The 19,233-nt window shown below is 41.9% G+C and overlaps 1 protein-coding gene across 1 annotated transcript; it reads right to left on the reverse strand.

Moving 5' to 3' along the window:
- Positions 1 to 2,639: 2,639 nt before the first annotated feature.
- LOC118095734 (vomeronasal type-2 receptor 26-like) lies at positions 2,640 to 14,628 on the reverse strand. Its single transcript, XM_035136974.3, has 6 exons — positions 14,341 to 14,628; positions 11,474 to 11,808; positions 10,939 to 11,017; positions 7,714 to 7,941; positions 6,034 to 6,160; positions 2,640 to 3,541 (listed from the first exon to the last, which is right to left on the reverse strand). The coding sequence occupies exons 1-6, from the start codon at positions 14,626 to 14,628 to the stop codon at positions 2,640 to 2,642; spliced, it is 1,959 nt and encodes a 652-aa protein (XP_034992865.3).
- Between the last annotated feature and the right edge of the window lie 4,605 nt (positions 14,629 to 19,233).

The raw sequence follows: 19,233 nt of genomic DNA on the forward strand, positions 1-19,233 counted from the left end.
TGGCATCAGTCACTGTGATGTTCGGGCTTTTCAAGCTCCTGAACAATTGACCAGGAGGGAGGGAACTTCGACTTCCAGAAAAAAAGCAATGTTCACCATTTCCCCAGCCAATGAGGAATGGTCTGAATCCAGACTGCAGATACTTAATCCAAAAATTTCTATTCCCGCAGCTGGTAGACAGGAAGCCGGATCTGCCAATGTAATTATATATGTCACATAACAAAATCATAGGCAAGGAATGAACCTGCAACGCATTATGTGGAAGCTGCCCAGAGTGGATGGGGAAACCCAGACAGATGGGTGGGGTATAAATAAATTATTATTATTATTATTATTATTATTATTATTATTATTATTAAGTTCCCTCCTTTGTATGGCAGGATATCTAGAGTTGAGCTAGCTCCATCCTTTCCCCTCTTCCTCACTTGTAGTTCTGTGTCAACATTAATATAAGTTATTAATATTTCAGTTATTGTATAAGGGATTATTATTTTGACCAGAATGTAATAGAAATTAATAAGATTTTGGAATGCAAAAGAAAATCATCACACCATCACTTCTAGCACGTGGGATCCCCACCTAAATTATATAATTCGGTATTTGATTGATTAGTATTAGTATTATAATTTGGTATTGTTATAATGAGGGTATTATTGGATAGTAATTGAAAATCAACAAAAATGATTGTAAAAGAAATAGCATAAATAGACTTAGACTTAGAATCAACTTTAGAAACAACACATCTGTATTCTCTGAAGCCATTTGGCTTACTTGAGATATTCTCTGCCACCACTCTTTCAAACTGAATAGAAGTGTAATTCAGAAAACTAAAAGGCTTGTCCTATTCGGGTTAATAGTATCCAATGTGTTTCCCTCCAGATATTGTTGCATATCTTTGCTACTTTTCCTTTAAAAAACTATTTTAAAAAATAAGGGGAAATGGCCGTTATAAATTTATCCTTCTTCTATTCCCCAGCTGACTTGTGTGTGAGAGATAAAGAATGTAGTGCCCTCAACTATTTCACAATGTGTGTTCCTTCTGGTACCCTGTGTTGTCTTTAACATGAAATTGCAGATAACATGAAATAATTGATAAGAGACGTTTTATTAATAATCAAGCACTCATATATGTACAATATCCATCATCTTAACCCTTTCTTAATTGGTAGTCTGACAGTTTGGCTATTAAGAATCTATTTCTTTCGAAGGTAAAGGTAAAGGTAAAGGGACCCCTGACCATTAGGTCCAGTCGTGAACGACTCTGGGGTTGCGCGCTCATCTCACATTATTGGCCAAGGGAGCCGGCGTATAGCTTCCAGGTCATGTGGCCAGCATGACAAAGCCGCTTCTGGCAAACCAGAGCAGCACATGGAAACGCCGTTTACCTTCCCGCTGTAGCGGTTCCTATTTATCTACTTGCATTTTGACGTGCTTTCAAACTGGTAGGTTGGCAGGAGCTGGGACCAAGCAACGGGAGCTCACCCCGTCACAGGGATTCGAACCGCCGATTTGTACCTTTCAAAGGTACAGCAATACATATCATTGGTGTATAGAGTGTTGTACCTTTGAAAGGTACAGCAATACATATCATTGGTGTATAGAGTGTTAGCGGATGGAGAGTAACTCTAGTGGGGAACAAGTCATGCTTCTTCTGGGGTAGTTTGTCTACCTCTGATCCCCACCCTGCACTCATCTCTCACCTTTGGCTCCTAGAAGCTGTCAAGATGCAACAGCAGCCACACCCCAGGAAACAGATCCAACTGGCTGCCTAAACCAGGAGAGGGCAGCCATTTGGCCTCAAATCCACAGTGAGTTGGGGAATTTCTCTGCATGCAAAGGCAGGATCTGGCAGATTAAGTGGATGACAGCAATAGCAGGCCCAACGCACAAAAATGTGGCTACTGCAGGTGCAGCAGAGGGAAGTGAGGGGCAGATGGGGCTCGTAAACCTAGGAAGGGAGCCCATCAAGGAGAAGGAAAACTCTGAACATAAACCTCCAATTGCTTTACGGCTGTACTCATTCGTGAAAAAGGGTTTGGGAGTAGACCCCGAGGAAAAATCTGCACCGATTGCCTTTGAGACATCTTTGGGAGAAGAAAAAGTTAAGGACCAAACTGTACAAAGAACTGGAGCGGGGACCCGGAAAGTGATACCAGCCAGCAAGTCCATGTATTTTCAGACCCAACAGAACCACAAATTCCACAGTCACTTATAACTTTCTTTGTGTTAACTGCTCTTTGTTGTTCAGGTCAGGCCTTACCACAACAATGTAGCATTTAGGGGTGAAAAATGCAAGCCAGTAACCTAGCACCAGAAGCAAAGATGGAGAAGATCTCCACAGCCACCATTGGTGCTGTGGGGTGGGGCATCAAGGTAGGAAGGGGAATCAGGCAGTCAATCCCCTACATTATCCTGGGAATACACACTCTGCAGCTTCCAATAGTTTACCCAAATTTGTTCAGGAAAGGCACAGAGCCTCCTGAGCAGAAATGTGGGGCACCCATGGGGATGCAGGTGAAGATCGGAAGGCAAAGTAAATTCTATGGTAAGGTCTTGGTGAGGATACTACCAGGAAAGTGATACATGCCAGCAAATCCAGGTAGCCTAAGAACCAACAGAGCCACAAATTCCTCTGTCCTTTAAACCTTTCTTTGTGTTAGCTGCTCTTTGTTGTTCAGGTCAGGCCTCACCACAATAATGTAGCATTTAGGGGCAAAAATGCAAGCCAGTAACCCAGCACCAGAAGCAAAGATGGAGAAGATCTCCACAGCCACCATGTATTTTCCTCTGGTGCTCAGGTAGGTTGGAATGAAGGAGAGCCAAACACTGCAGAAGACCAGCATGCTGAAAGTGATGAACTTCGCTTCGTTGAAAGTGTCAGGCAACTTTCTGGCTAGGAAGGCCACCGTGAAGCTGACAGTGGCCAGGAAGCCCATGTAGCCCAAAACACAATAGAACATGGAGTCCAACCCTTCATTACAAAGAAATATGATTTCTCCCGTCATTGAGTGCAGGTCCACATCTGGGAATGGGGGAGAGGTTGCCAACCAGACGACACAGATGCCTACTTGAGCAATGGAGCCAGAAAGGACAATGGAATAAGCCAGTTCTTTGCCTACCCATTTCCTTATATTGGTTCCTGGTTTGGTAGCCATGAATGCCAAAACCACCAATATGGTTTTGGCTAAGATGCTGGAGAGGGCCACAGAGAAGACAATGCCAAAAGCAGTTTGTCGGAGAAGGCAGGTCACCTTATTAGGTTTTCCAATGAACAACAAAGAAGAGAGGAAACACAAGAGGAGGGAGATAAGGAGACCATAGGTGAGGCTTCTGTTGTTGGCTTTGACTATGGCTGTATCACGATGCTTAATGAAGATGCCGAGCACCAGAATTGTGATCAGAGAGAATAGAAGCGCAGAGGAAGTTGAAACGATGGCCAAGGTTTCATCCAAGGCTAGGAAGTTTGGAATCTTAGGAATGCATAGATCCTGGTCATTGTTTGGATATTGATCTTCTGGGCAACTGACACATGTTTCTATGTCTGAAAATAAACAAACGATGGGTGACAATTTGAAGCAACCAAATTTCCTTATCGTTACTCCATCTAGCATAGTGTTTTCTACCTAAAAACGTTTAAGAGCTTCAAACCCAAATGCTTTTACCCTAGAGACATCAAAAACAAACCTCTGGAATTTTCTACTTGGAGACACCTGCTCTTACAGTCCCCCTGCTTTTTCTTAGAACTACATAAACTGTACAGCAAATTAAGAAATAAATTCCAGCTGATATCTTAGGAGCCTAGTAAGGCAAGTTCAATGATACTTTCATCCTCTTGTCAAACTACCTAATTCTTAAAGGAGAAAATTTCACTTCTATTCCACCCTAATTTTGTAGAAGTTGGAGGTAAAATGTGTATTGAAAAATTCTTCAGGATGTTTTAAAGATAAAAATATTTTGATGTTAGCTATACAGTTAGGGACTTCCGGTCTACCGCCAATGCCGAGCTGTGAGGAAACCTCCATGGTTCCTGGTGCTGCGAAGGAGGGGGGAGCCGTGAGAAGCACCATGCACCCCCAAAAGAACCCCAGATTGAGCTTTCTGGGGTCGTGGAGACTCACCTGAGCCCCAGAACATATCCTTTGCTCCCCGGTAAGCTCTATTAGGAGCCCCAAGAGCAAGCGGAGTTGAGACGTGGGTGCCTTGAGTGATTTTGGTACCTCCGCAGCGTGAAGCTCTGAGCCGACAGCATGTTGAGGAGTGGATTCTTCCAATTTTGAAAGAATTTAGGACTTTGGTTATCGTGAGTAGAAGAAAAGGGATTTGTAATTTGAAAAAAAAAAATTGGCCACGGGAGGAGATTTAAAAACGGAAGTTGATCTCCCCCATTGAGTGATTTGGGGCAGTTAATTTGCCCGAAGCCGGAAAGATTGACAGGAAGCTTTCAATTTCCAAAGATTGGACTTAAAACCTTCCCTCTGAGGCAAGGTAAAGGGGAGAAGGGTGGAACTTAGTAAAATCCCTGTTCAAAATTTCATTTTGGACTGGGGAAAGCCCCCCCCGTAAGCTGGAGTTGGGTCCCTGGAGGGATCAGCGAGCCGCCATTATGATGTCACAATAGGAAGGAATTTGTTTACCTCTTTGAGGTCAGGAACTGTCAGTATTGAAGAGAGCGCAGAATATAAGGCTGTAAACAAGAAGTTTGATAAATGCTCTTTTTGCAAATGGACATAAGAATTTTAAGGTATGAAGAACTGAAAATGCTAGTCTACAACCAGTTCGGATACAATTTCTGTTCTTGAAGTCTCGAAATACGAACTGCGCCATTTCCTGTCTTGTTATCTGTGCTGTTCCCATGAAATTGGAGACGAGCAAGATGCCAGCAGACATAACATCAGCTGACTTCTCAGATTTTCAAGAGGAATTCCTGAACTTGCTACGAGATCAAAGAAGTGAAGTACATTAGAATACATTACAGATTGGAAAAATAAACCAGAAGTGTGCGGAAATTGAAGAAGGATTAATTTCAGCAGAGACATTAGAGAAGAAAGAGGAACATTCATCAGTCCTGGACAATGCAATTGAATCTAAATAAGAAGAGGAAGGGGCATGGAGCATTGCTCTCCCAGTGAGAGGGGAGGAACAAGACCCATGCTTGATTCAAAGGGTTTTTAAAGAAGAACCAGCATGGAATAATGCCCTCCCAGTGAAAGAGGGAGGGCAGGATCCATACTGGGGTCAGAATCTAAGGGGAACAAAAATGTGGAAGGATTGAAAGGTGGAAATCTAGACGGATGGTATCATGCAACAGTTAGAAAATTGGGGAGACAGCAGGGGATGAAGAAGGAAGTGTGGTGGATAGGTTGTGACAGAGTGGGAGTGGGGTAAAGAGCAATATTGGATGTTATTTTCTGATTGATTAAGGTGGTCCGAAACTGGAATGACCTATGGAACTGGCTGAATCGTCTGGGAGACCTTGAGTCCAGGGGGGGGGGGCTGAATCAGATTTAAATGTATAAATGTTATTAGGATAGAAGAACCAATATCTGAATTCATGGATATTTTTTGGGAATAAATTATAGGCTAAGGGGTGAAATAGAAGATAGATGGTTGTGAAAATGATTTATGATTTGGAATAATTGATGAATTATAGGTTTAAGGATAGTTGATATTTATAGATTAAGAATAGTTGAGAGATAATGGAAAAAAATGTGTTAAAATAATTAAAGATATAATATGAAAATTGCTTAAGTTGGATTTAAAAATGGACCCAGTGAGGGGGGATTGAGGAAGTCTACAATGTTAAGTAAAAATGAAAGATTTGCTGTAATTGATATTTCTTTATTATGTTTTATTTTTGTTTTTTGTCCTTTTGTTTTTGAGATTTTTTTGTATTCTGTATTGTTTTAAAATGAATAAATTTTATTTGAAAAAAACACAATTAGAAGAGGACATCTATTAATTTAAGCCTCTTCTCTTCAACAAAATTGCCAAGAGCCCAGACGTTTCATAATATCTGAATATGACATCTCCCACCTTTCTCATTTGAGATCATTCCTTCTGGACACTGATCACAATCATAGCAGCAAAACTTCTCCCCCTCCTTCTTTTTCTTCCCATAACCAGGAAGGCAGTTGTCATTACATGTAGAAGGGGGTGGCACCTATACAAAGAGATAGGAATAGTTTAGTATTACTATATTGCAGTGTAATTTCACCCCTGGCTTTGTCTTTTGATGGAGTCACCACTTAACTGCATTTTGTTCAAGCCTTTGTGGTGGCTCAAGGAATTAAAGGTACCCCATTATAGTGGTTCTGCTCCTACCTGCAGGATCACAACAAGGAACTAGTACTAGGAAATCGCTGAATTACCTTTGAATTGTGGTGCCCTGTTAGACCCCATTCTGTCTCCTATGGTATTTATCATCTATAGGAAACCCTTTGGAATAATATCCTAGGATCTGGCACATGGTGTCATCTGGATACTGACGGTGTGAAATTCTACGTTTGTGACTCGGGATCTCCAATATGTTATTATTTGTGGACCGTAATGTCCTCTGTGGGTCATACCGGGAGAGGCGGTCCCGTAGGTACGAGGGTCCCATGGGGTGTTCTTTTGTAGTGGCTCACGGAAGCAGGAATTAAAGGTACCCCATTATTTTGGTTCTGCTCCTACCTACAGAGTCGTTAAAGAAACAAGTACTAGGAAATCGGTCCATGACCTTTGGGTTGTGGTGTTCTGTCTCCTATGGTATTTATCATCTATATGACACTCTTAGGAATAGTATCCTAGGATCTGGCACATGGTGTCATCTGGATACTGATGATGTGAAGTTTGACCTTTCCATTCCATTGGAACAAGAGGAGGTGGTAGGTGCTGGACAGGTGTCCTGAGGCAGTGATGGAAGGGCCGAGGGCTGAATCCTTATCAGAGAGAAATGCTTTGGGTTGGTGGTTCCAATGGCAGACCTGTTATGGGAGGGGTTGCGTTCCCTTTGAAGCAAGAGGTCTAGGAGCACTCCTTGATTCTAAATCATAACTAGAGTCTGAAGGTTTTTTTTTGGTGCTAGCTAGGAGTCCTCCGCCCACCTTAGACCTATTCACCAGCTCCAACTACTCCTAGATGCATGCACCCTGAACTTAGTTTCATTCAAACTAAAAATGATTATGATGTTCATCCTCAACCCAAATACTGATACAGCTAGCTTAGTCTTCAATCTAATGCCACTAACTGGAGATTTGCTTCAGGGATTTCATAAAGAAGAATGGTGGACGATGCTGGACTCTGTGATAGAAATTGCTCTTCTTAGTGTGACATGTCTTCTGTGCATTTTGCTCATTTTGGTATTGTGGCTCATTTGTTTATGTACACACAGACCTTACAGCATTTCTTAAAGGACAATATTTTCTCCTGGATGGCTTATTAGCATGCAATAAATAAAATGGGAATGTCAGTATCCCATGTAATGTAATATTATGTACAAAGAAAAGTGTCATTAGCAAAATGGAAGGCCAGCAAGCACATTCTCAGAAGCTGAAGGTGCAAACATACAGGAAAAGTCTCTCTTTCAAATAGAGTATCTCTCAATTAAAGTACTATCCATCTAGATATGAAAACTTCTTATTTTAACCTATATTTAATAGTGAATTTATAATGTATGGAGCGCTTTTGTTACATTGCACAAATAGTAGTTTTTCAGTGCCGTTATTTCCATACCTGAGTGAAGTCTCTGTGCCATTTGATTCTGTCCTCATTAATGGTGAACTCTTTGCCAGGAGGGGCCTGAGGATCCAATCTTCCCACTTTGACCCTGACATATGATCCATTTCGGAACGTGACCAAGTTTGTAATATCAAAGCCACCCACTATCTCTCCATATTCATTTAATGTGATTTCGTCCCCAGCACTGTTGTTGAATGAGATTCTCTGCAGGAATGATTGCAGCTAAGTGGAAAGAGAATCAAAAGGTCTATAAAGCATTCCAATAGTCTGATTAAGTTTGTTGATTAGCTTTCCAAGATGGAATTAATTCATTTATTCTGTATGAGGTAAACACTTCGGTTCACAATGGGGGGGTATCCATATTTCCATACCTGAAGGAGTGTCTCCACCTCCATCACTCTGCCCGGACACTGAGGTCCAGCACCGAGGGCCTTCTGGTGGTTCTCTCGTTGCGAGAAGCCAAGTTGCAGGGAACTAGGCAGAGGGCCTTCTCGGTGGTGGCGCCTGCCCTGTGGAATACTCTCGCAACAGATGTCAAAAGAGGAAAACAACTACCAGACTTTTAGAAGACATCTGAAGGCAGCCCTGTTCAGGGAGGCTTTTAATGTTTAATAGACTATTGTGTTTTATTTTTCTGTTGGAAGTCGCCCAGAGTGGCTGGGGAAACCCAGCCAGATGGGCGGGGTATAAATAATAAATTATTATTATTATTATTATTATTATTATTATTATTATTATTATTATTATTCAGTTGCACATACAGGAGGAGGGGAAAATCATGAATCTGTGTCAGTTCAACATTTGACAGACTTCTATAAAGATATCATGAAGAAAAGCTGAGCTCCTAGACCTACATGCTTGGGAGCTGCCTTTGTCAGGATCCAAGAAAGGGACAGAATTTGAGAAGTCATGTAAGAGAATAGATCAGAGCTCATGTTCTCAAAGGATAGGAATGCAAAATGAGAACGTCTGACTGGACCTGTCCTTAGTTTACAGAGTGGAGCTGAACATGGTGTCATAGAATTGCTGGATGCAGATGAGTGGCAGGAAGCAGCAGCAGCTGGGGAACCCCAAGAGACACCCCTAGGAAAGGAGGCTCAGAGCCAGGTGATTCGTGGTGGGATGACAGTGAGTGGTCAGTGGCAGAATCATAGAATCATAGAGTTGGAAGAGACCACAAGGGCCATCCAGTCCAACCCCCTGCCAAGCAGGAAACACCATCAAAGCATTCTTGACATATGGCTGTCAAGCCTCTGCTTAAAGACCTCCAAAGGAGGAGACTCCACCACACTACTTGGTAGCAAATTCCACTGCTGAACAGCTCTTACTGTGAGGAAGTTCTTCCTAATGTTTAGGTGGAATCTTCTTTCTTGTAGTTTGAATCCATTGCTCCGTGTCCACTTCTCTAGAGCTGGAGCAGAAGAGGAGCAGAAGAGGGAGCAGAAGAGGGAGCAGAAGAGGGAGCAGACTGGGAGGAGGAGGTGTCAGAAACGGAAGAGGCGACAGGGTTAAGTGAGAAGGAAGAGGCTGTGGCAGACAGCAATCCAGTCTCCAAGGCAGAAGAGGAGGCTGGAGAGAAGGGGGCAAAGGGGCAGGGGAGAGGTGGTTGTGAGCTTCTGCTGTAGATGTGGCAGTGAGGCCAGGCAGGCTCCAGGGTCCAGAGACAACTGGTGGCAGGAATGCATGCAAGGAAGGACTGGGTAGTTGGGGAGGCGGACCACCAGGATGTCCCTGTGTGGTGACCCCCCACAGTAGGCTGCTCTTCTCCCCCCCCCAATTCTACACCACTGCATAATTGGAGAAGGTCCGAGAGAAAGAGAGATTTGCAAAGGGTTTTGGAGAGAGAACAGAGATTGTGGAGGAGGTGGTGGTTGGCAGAGCCTCAGATTGCAGAATAGCTCCCAAACACAAGGCATTTTGATTGCCATCATCAGCTGCCGAGAAACCAGAAAAGTGGAAGGCAGTTTCCACACTGGAAAAGAAGTTGGAGGTGCTGGACTTCTTGAGGGATAGTACGTCAGTGAGTGCTGAGGCATGCAAATTTGGCCACAATGAATCTAGTATCCAAGTCATCAATGTTCATGAGAGGGAGAAACATGGGACTCTGGCAGCACTGACTGCAAAGTTGACCAGCCAGGGGGACAAGGCTTTGGTGAAGCAGAGATGACACTGAACTTGTGGGTAGAAGATATGAACTGGACAAGGGTTTCTGAGGATGACAGCATCTTGCACCAAAATGCTCCGATCCTCTAAGATCACTTCCGATCATTCACAGATGAGGACCAGCTTGCCAATGGAATTTAAAGTCAGCCCAGGTTTGCTTAACAGCCTTAAGATTTGTTTAAACCTGAATGATGTCTGAATGACAGGGGAGGCGGAATCTGCAGATGAAGAGGCTGCCAAAATGTACCCTGCACAACAAGCCCAACACCACTTCTATCTCTCAGTCAGACCCTCTGTTGCTTCTATGATATGAAGAATCATTCAGTGAGGGAGATGAGGAGGAAGAGGAAGAGGAAGAGGAAAAGCCACATTTGTCCCTCAACAGTAAGTGAAGCAGTTTGTTTTTTTTAATTTTTTTTTGCTTTAAACTGATTTTCTAGGAGTTACTCTGGCCTCAGATGAGTCTGCTTATAAGTTTGATAGCCAGGAATGTATGTAAAATGTGAGTTAACTGTCGTAGTTGTTGCCTGGTTAGATATGAAAGCTTGAGTCATGTAAAATCAGTTCAGTACAGTCATACCTCGGTTTAAGTACGCCTCGGTTTGAGTATTTTCACTTTAAGTACTCCGCAGACCCGTCTGGAACGGATTAATCCACTTTCCATTACTTTCAATGGGAAAGTTCGCTTCAGGTTAAGGACGCTTCAGGTTAAGTACGGACTTCCGGAACCAATTACACTCATACCTCGGGTTAAGTACACTTCAGGTTGAGTACTCCGCGGACCCGTCTGGAACAGATTAATCCACTTTCCATTACTTTGAATGGGAAAGTTCGCTTCAGGTTAAGTACAGACTTCCGGAACCAATTGTGTTTGTAAACCAAGGTACCACTGTATCACTATAGGAAATATTCTAATTCCCATCTTTGATACAATAAAATTACTTAAGGTTTATCTTTAATTTCTTAAGTTCTATTCTTTTATTTCTTTACTGATAATTAAATGCCAACTCACATAATGGATCAATGCAGCAAAGGCTTTGTAAGAGAGAACATTACCTGCCAAGGTTCTATATACTGAGGAGAGAGTTTTCCCTTAGCATCTCTCCTTTTGCGGATGACTGCAGCCAAGTGCATTCTGTTTAAGGCATGTGCCAAAGCATAGACAGCATTATAGATACTGTAGCTATGGCCGGTCATGCTCATTTCAAAAAATGGTGCAGTAAGGGTCTTCAGCATCTCCTCTCCAGTACATTCGCGAACTAACACACTGGCATTTGAAAGTGAACAACTGAATGCATCTTCCCAGAAATCTTTGATAAAACCATCTGTGTCTGTCCAATGAGGATGTATATCACGAAGAAAGTCCTGAAATTTTTGAATCTCGTTGGAGTGAATCGCAAAAGAGATAGCACCATGGAACATTCCTATATTAAAAGTATTTTTTTGAAGGCTATAAAATATGAAGTCAAGTTTGGCTGTTGTAATCCATACTTTTCCTTTATGTGACTTCTTATGAGGAAGTAGTAACTGGGTTAACTCCATTGTCTGTATAGCACTTGATAACCATATAATAAATCTACCTTCTCCATACACAAGAACTGCATTGGCTTTGCTGGCTGTGAAAGGTGCAAACGAAACCCATGTGCCCAGCATTCCTAGTATGTTACCGTCATAATGCAAATTGGGTTTAACTCTTTCTGTGAATGCTGAACAGAGTCCATTATTGAACAGCATTGGTTCAATTGTCTGCAAGAAACGTTCTCCATCTTCATTATCTGGAGTGATCAGCCCAACCCATTTCCATCCAAAATGCAGAAGTAACTGGATTATTCCCTTGTACTGATGATCTTCATTGGGGACCATGCGGTAAAAGGAAGGGAACTTGGTTTCATCATTTATGGCTGGTTCAAATGAACCATATGAAATCTGGAAAAGGAAAAAGCCAAACATTTCCAAGTGTAATAAAAAAAACCCTAATGGTATTCCAACTATCTTGAATATAAATATAAATCCTATATATCCCAAACATATGAAGTTTAGGGGCAGCACCAACCTCAATTTACATAGAAAAACATAGACAATTTTGTTCTATGCTTTCTGTGGATGTTACTACTACTAATACTAGTACTGCTGCTGCTACTACCTTTATTGTTATATCACAGTTTTATACTTGTGCACATTGATTCTCTCCAAGTAGAGAGAAGAAATTATCATTGCTCATTTTAATATACTAATAAATGAATGATTGAGGTGGAAAGAGAGCAATAGAATCTGTTCTTTTGCCCTGTAGCCTTTATAGTGGTTGTAGAGATTGGTTGATTCTCCATCTGCTAAGAAGTCTCCTGGGAAGATCTCCATAAGATTATATTTGTTATTATTCTCTGACCACAAGAAAACTCACCATATAAAAGATCAGTAAAATACAGAATCATAGACTGGTTGGAAGGACCGAAACAACTAAAATGAAAACTAACTATACAGCAGAACAACATAATATTGCCACTACCATATACTTTCCAGAATGACAAATGTCTGAACAATAATAACAAAAACCCCTTTTTTAAAAAATTAGCTTCTGAAAGTGAGCAATGCTAAATAAAACCATACTTCCCCAGGAAAGGAATTTCATAATTTTGAAGGGAAGGAAAATTCTTAGTTATTTATGCATCTGTAAGGTGTTGTTGTTGTCGTTTAGTCGTGTCCGACTCTTCGTGACCCCATGGACCATAGCACGCCAGGCACTCCTGTCTTGCACTGCCTCCCGCAGTTTGGTCAAACTCATGTTCGTAGCTTCGAGAACACTGTCCAACCATCTTGTCCTCTGTCGTACCCTTCTCCTAGTGCCCTCAATCTTTCCCAACATCAGGGTCTTTTCCAAGGATTCTTCTCTTCTCATGAGGTGGCCAAAGTATTGGAGCCTCAGCTTCACGATCTGTCCTTCCAGGGAGCACTCAGGGCTGATTTCCTTCAGAATGGATAGGTTTGATCTTCTAGCAGTCCATGGGACTCTCAAGAGTCTCCTCCAGCACCATAATTCAAAAGCATCAATTCTTCGGCGATCAGCCTTCTTTATGGTCCAGCTCTCACTTCCATACATCACTACTGGGAAAACCACAGCTTTAACTATACGGACCTTTGTCGTCAAAGTGATGTCTCTGCTTTTTAAGATGCTGTCTAGGTTTGTCATTGCTTTTCTCCCAAGAAGCAGGCGTCTTTTAATTTCGTGACTGCTGTCACCATCTGCAGTGATCAAGGAGCCCAAGAAAGTAAAATCTCTCACTGCCTCCATTTCTTCCCCTTCTATTTGCCAGGAGGTGATGGGACCAGTGGCCATGATCTTGTTTTTTTTGATGTTGAGCTTCAGACCATATTTTGTGCTCTCCTCTTTCACCCTCATTAAAAGGTTCTTTAATTCCTCCTCGCTTTCTGCCATCAAGGTTGTGTCATCTTCATATCTGAGGTTGTTGATATTTCTTCCGGCAATCTTAATTCCGGCTTGGGATTCATCTAGTCCAGCCTTTCGCATGATGAATTCTGCATATAAGTTAAATAAGCAGGGAGACAATATACAACCTTGTCGTACTCCTTTCCCAATTTTGAACCACTCAGTTGTTCCATATCCAGTTCTAACTGTAGCTTCTTGTCCCACATAGAGATTTCTCAGGAGACAGATGAGGTGATCAGGCACTCCCATTTCTTTAAGAACTTGCCATAGTTTGCTGTGGTCGACACAGTCAAAGGCTTTTGCATAGTCAATGAAGCAGAAGTAGACGTTTTTCTGGAACTCTCTAGCTTTCTCCATAATCCAGCGCATGTTTGCTATTTGCTCTCTGGTTCCTCTGCCCTTTCGAAATCCAGCTTGCACTTCTGGGAGTTCTCGATCCACATACTGCCTAAGCCTGCCTTGTAGAATTTTAAGCATAACCTTGCTAGCATGTGAAACGAGCGCAATTGTGCGGTAGTTGGAGCATTCTTTGGCACTGCCCTTCTTTGGAATTGGGATGTAGACTGATCTTCTCCAATCCTCTGGCCATTGTTGAGTTTTCCAAACTTGCTGGCATATTGGGTGTAGCACCTTAACAGCATCATCTTTTAAAATTTTAAATAGTTCAGCTGGAATATCATCACTTCCACTGGCCTTGTTATTAGCATCTGTAAGGTAGTGAACAGCATAAATTGATACCGGGAGCTCAGAGACATGCAGTGCCCTCCTTTCTGGACTGCCTCATTTACGAACCTGGCACCTGACAGCAATCTTCTATTACATCTATTAGACACAAATTGCCCCTGTTACACACATTGTTGGATATGTTAAGCCCCGACCCCAATTATATCCACATTTTGCAGTCCCTTTTAGTATTTCCATTTTACCATATTTATGAATCACTAGGTTCCTGCTGCATGGGAACGAGAAGAATGAAGGAATGAAATACCCATTTTTCAAAATCCATATTCTACCTGTGGAATCTTGAAAAGACCTAAGATGTTTGCCATGCACCAGGAGGTATCAGAGCCAAGTCCCCCAATGACTCCTATTACATTTTTCTGGATGCCACACCTGTAGTTGGGAACAAAGTGATTTGCCTTAAAGATCAGGTCCAGAGTTGTTCGGTAGGCCATCTTTGAATCATAATAGCTATCATAGATGTGGAATCCAAGAGAGACATTGGGCAATATCGTGGGATTCTCGTTGATCTCATCAATAGCAAACACCAAAGCAAGGATGTGCTGGTAGAACTTTGTCATCACCCTGCAAATGAATTGAGTTAATGTTTAATAGGGAAATTAAAGAGTGCACATTACACAGATAGTAGAGATTCACCCACCTGCCTATAAAGAGAAGGCACAGCCAGCAAAGTTTACTTATCTATTTAGACAATATTTATATAATACTGTGTCAATACAAATATCGTGTTTTCTACAGCTGCTGCATACTTCATTGACATCTGCATCGAACTATATACTAGGACTTGCTTACAGTCAATTGCATTTTCCATTTTCCTGCCCATGCATTCCCTTTGAAGAGATCATTTTGTTGCTCTTTGCGACCCATGTTTGTTTTCTCCACCCTGGACATTTTGGTATCATCAGCAAGTTAAGGACCTCACTGCTTGCCCATTTGTTCTTCTTACGTTTTTATGCCATTCCTTTTCTTTTTTCTTGCTCTTACTCTCTTTTCTCTCTGCCTTTATAGAATTTGATAAATAAAGCTCAGTGTTCATTGACAGTATAAGCATAGCCTATGTGCATGCAGATTTCTAATAAAATTGTGTGTGTGTGTAGAAAATCTTTCCATTCTTTTTCTTTAAAAAGTTCTAAAGCTTTATTCTACAAACCAATAAAAAGTTTTCTTCCCATCAGCCATGACATATAAAGATTAAATAAAATAATATTAAGTACCAGTTACTTACAGAGGGTGATCAATGGAGACCTGGGAAGGGTGTTTATTGAAAGATATTTGGGGTAATATGTATAACATATAAGATACCGTTGCACCAATGACAAGGTCCGCTGGCTCATACCACTCATGTGGAACATGAACAGGGTGATTTGTGGTGCATTTAACACTTTGTACTAGGGACCCCATGTTGGGGAGAAGCAGAAGCAAAAGAAATATTCTGATGGCAAATGTCCTTCTCTGCATAGACATTCCTGTTTCTCTCTACACTGTTATTGGTGTCCTCCTCCTGATTTGAACAAGAGAGACTGGGTGGTCGTTGACTCTGTCAATTTGGTATTTTAAGGGACATGTATCCACGTTATTGTTAACTTGAACACTGTCACAACAGAATGTCTTGGATGCCAAATAAGATATGTAACAGAGCCCAGCCTCCCTCACCTCCCTTACCATAGCTGTCTATGAAAAACTGGGGAACTTATAATCATTTCAGACTTGCGTGTTGCGTGTTTTCCACACTGACACCTGGAGCTTCAGCTGGTTGAATTGATTATAGTAATTTAAATAATGACAGGAGAAAGAATACCTTTGTAGTGCTTTTGGAGTCTATGGTGCATCAGCAGTAGGGGAACTGCCAAAGTAATCATATTTGTGATGTTACAGAATCATAGGTTAGGATTCCACCTAGAAGGTCATCCAGTTCACTCCCTGGCAATGCAGAATATACAGAAGTCTTTGTTGTTATTTTTTATACCACCGATATGCAGGAAACAACACTCTTCATGAATTTTTTCTATCAAATATTTTTTAGGGTTGAGCCAACCTTTTCTTAGTGTCAGAAGGACATTGTTGGAGCTCTGTGAAGGAAACTAGGGAAGATACCATTAGGAGTTTTGTTCAGAGCTCAGATTACAGCTGCTCTCCGCCTCCTCTCTGCTTTCCACTTTTAACTGTTCCCTCTCTATTTCTTCTTCTTCTTCTTCTTCTTCTTCTTCTTCTTCTTCTTCTTCTTCTTCTTCTTCTTCTTCTTCTTCTGGCATCTGAGCTTCACTGACATAGAGCGTGTATGCCAACAATTTTGAATAACTGTAATACATACAATTGGCAGATGGAGATGTGGAAGTACCTATTTGTTTTTACTGTCTGTGTTTTTCCTTCTTTTTATCTTTTTTACATTGTTTCGTTTGTTCTTTTTGTTTCTTTCCTTTTCTCTCTCTCTCCTTTTTTTTGTCATTACTATTCAGATTTGGAAACTTTTATAAGAAGCTTTGGAGGTAAGAAAGGAACTCACTCTGAAACTCACTTACAGGTGGTACCTAACACCACAGAAACACTAATATGCCCAGGATCCTCACCAAAATGCTGGAGAGGATTCACTTCCACAGGTACATACATTCCCATGTGATGGGAATGTCCTAAAATCCAACTTTTCTGGACATCAATCCTACAAGAAATATGCAAAATAACTAAGCAAGTATTAGAAGTCACCCCAGAACTGGCCCTACTAAACATCTCCCAAGACAATAATGTCCACTTATAACACGAAGAGCTCATAACATAGCCAGACACTGGAGAGACCTGTCAGGACCAATAGTATGGGGAACAGCCTTATTGGGGGGGGGGACCAATACTGTAAACTGAAATTGACACGGGGGCAAATAGAAGAAGCCACCTTCACCCCGGTATGGTTACCCTTTATCACATCACAGCGCAACAAGGGAACAACAAGAACAAGCCAACATCATATGAATCAATCTGGCTAACCTGACCCAAACACACACACACACACACACACCCCTACCTCACTCACACACAAAAACAAATTTCACTACAGCCAATCAAAGACAACCAACCACACCCTTGGCCACCCCCAACCTCTTTCAGCACCAAAGGAATACTAGTGAATAGGAAAGAGAAGCCACACAAGTGACGTTGACATGAACCCACCCCCACATTGCCGCCAGACCCCACCACACTCACCATTCCCCACCCCATGCGCCCTTTTCTTCCTAATGTAGTCCTAATGTCTTACCAAACGTAACTGATTAGTAGAAAGTGTAACTTGAAAAAAGAGACATTGCACATAGTTTATTAAACCAAGAAATCTTTAATTATATATATATATATATAATTATATATATTTCTTTTTTTAAAAAAAATAAAGATTGAGAGGCGGGGAAGGATGCAGGAGGGTCCCTGGATGAAAGGCATGGTAGAAAGGGACTCCCAGAAGAAGTAGGGTCTCAGGTGGGAGATGGGAAGGTCTACTTCTCTCTGTGTGAATAAATGGCTGGATATATACAATATAAATATGACAAAGGGCCCATCTTCTTTCTCTCCTTATTTTTGGTTTTTTTCTTTTGATCAGCCTTGTTCTACTGACTAGGTTGATTCTTATTGTATTCTGTATTCAATTTTAAATTTTTTCATATACCATATATATATAGGGCCCTGACCATCAGGTCCAGTCGTGTCCGACTCTGGGGTTGCAGCGCTCATCTTGCTCTATAGGCTGAGGGAGCCGGCATTTGTCCACAGACAGCTTCCGGTCATGTGGCCAGCATGACAAAGCTGCTTCTGGCGAACCAGAGCAGCGCACAGAAACGCCATTTACCTTCCCGCCGGAGCGGTCCCTATTTATCTACTTGCACTTTGATGTGCTTTCGAACTGCTAGGTTGGCAGGAGCAGGGACCGAATAATGGGAGCTCACCCCGTTGCAGGGATTCAAACTGCCAACCTTCTGATCAGCAAGCCCTAGACTCTGTGGTTTAACCCACAGCGCCACCTGGGTCATATATATATGAGAGAGAACTTCCAGGTTGGGAAAGCCAAGTGTATGCACTTGTTTGGGTGGTAGTGCACTTAGGCATATAGTAAATAACCACAGTTTGAACAAGTAAACTTAAAACCGAATGAAAATAGCAAAACAGTTCCTGCTAAATAGCATCTAGATGAATTCACTACTAAAGACAATGCTTAAAAATGAAGCAATTTCTCATCCAAATAGACCAATCTCAGCAGGAACATCCAACCCTCACAAACTTCATCTTATTTTGTTCTTGGAGCCCCCTATTCTTATTTCATGTTGTTATTCCTCAGTTTCCAAGAGAAACACTCTGAAAAACCCTAGATTACAGCTCTACTTGCATATGTTGTTTCTCTCCACTTCTTAGCCAATCAGAAGCACAGTAGAACTATGTTGAGATTCCCATTACCCAAAATCTGAAGTTTCTTTTGCTGCAATTTTGTCCTTCCTGTGGATCTTCCTTTGCAGCTGCTAAAAAGAGTATTCCAGGGAAATGTGGTGATTATTCTAAAAGCAAAATCAATGAGACAGGGTGCCATGCTATTGTATCTACATGTGAGTACAGCAGATTTCCATGAGCAGACAAGAGAAGGACCATAGCTTAGTAACATTTTCTTTTTATAGAACTGAGCCCAGTTCACACTTACCAGATGGCTTTTAATTGCCAGTCTTTGGAGTCTTTGGTTTATCTGTAACATGTGGAACCCTGTATCCATCTGGGTAGCTATTGTGTAAGATGGGGATCACAAAAGGTCAGGCAGCTGGCCAGGACATGGGGTGAAAAGCAATCCAGGGCCCTTATTTGTGGGGAAGCTGCTTGAGGTTGAGCACCCTTCAGGATCTCTGCCCCACTCAGCCGTTGAGTGAAGGCAAGGATTCTGTGGGCTGGGGCATCAGGTAGGAAGGAGAATCAGGCAGTCAATCCCCTACATTATCCTGGGAATACACACTCTGCAGCTTCCAATAGTTTACCCAAATTTGTTCAGGAAAGGCACAGAGCCTCCTGAGTAGAAATGTGGGGCACCCATGGGGATGCAGGAGAAGGTAGGAAGGCAAAGTAATTTTTCTGGTAAGGTCTTCATGAGGATACCTGCCAGCAAATCCAGGTAGCCAAAGAATCAACAGAGCCACAAAATATTCTGTCCT

Source organism: Zootoca vivipara, chromosome 12, assembly GCF_965207765.1.
Source record: "Zootoca vivipara chromosome 12, rZooViv2.hap1.1, whole genome shotgun sequence".
NCBI lineage: Eukaryota > Metazoa > Chordata > Lepidosauria > Squamata > Lacertidae > Zootoca > Zootoca vivipara.

Excerpts from the sequence above, each read along its gene's own strand:
- LOC118095734 (XM_035136974.3), bottom strand. The coding sequence starts at position 14,628 with ATGACAAAGTTCTACCAGCACATCCTTGCTTTGGTGTTTGCTATTGAT. Across the intron at positions 6,161-7,713 it reads GGCACAGAGACTTCACTCAG|GTGCCACCCCCTTCTACATG; the intron begins GTATGGAAATAA and ends CTCTTTGTATAG. Across the intron at positions 3,542-6,033 it reads AATGATCTCAAATGAGAAAG|ACATAGAAACATGTGTCAGT; the intron begins GTGGGAGATGTC and ends GTTTATTTTCAG.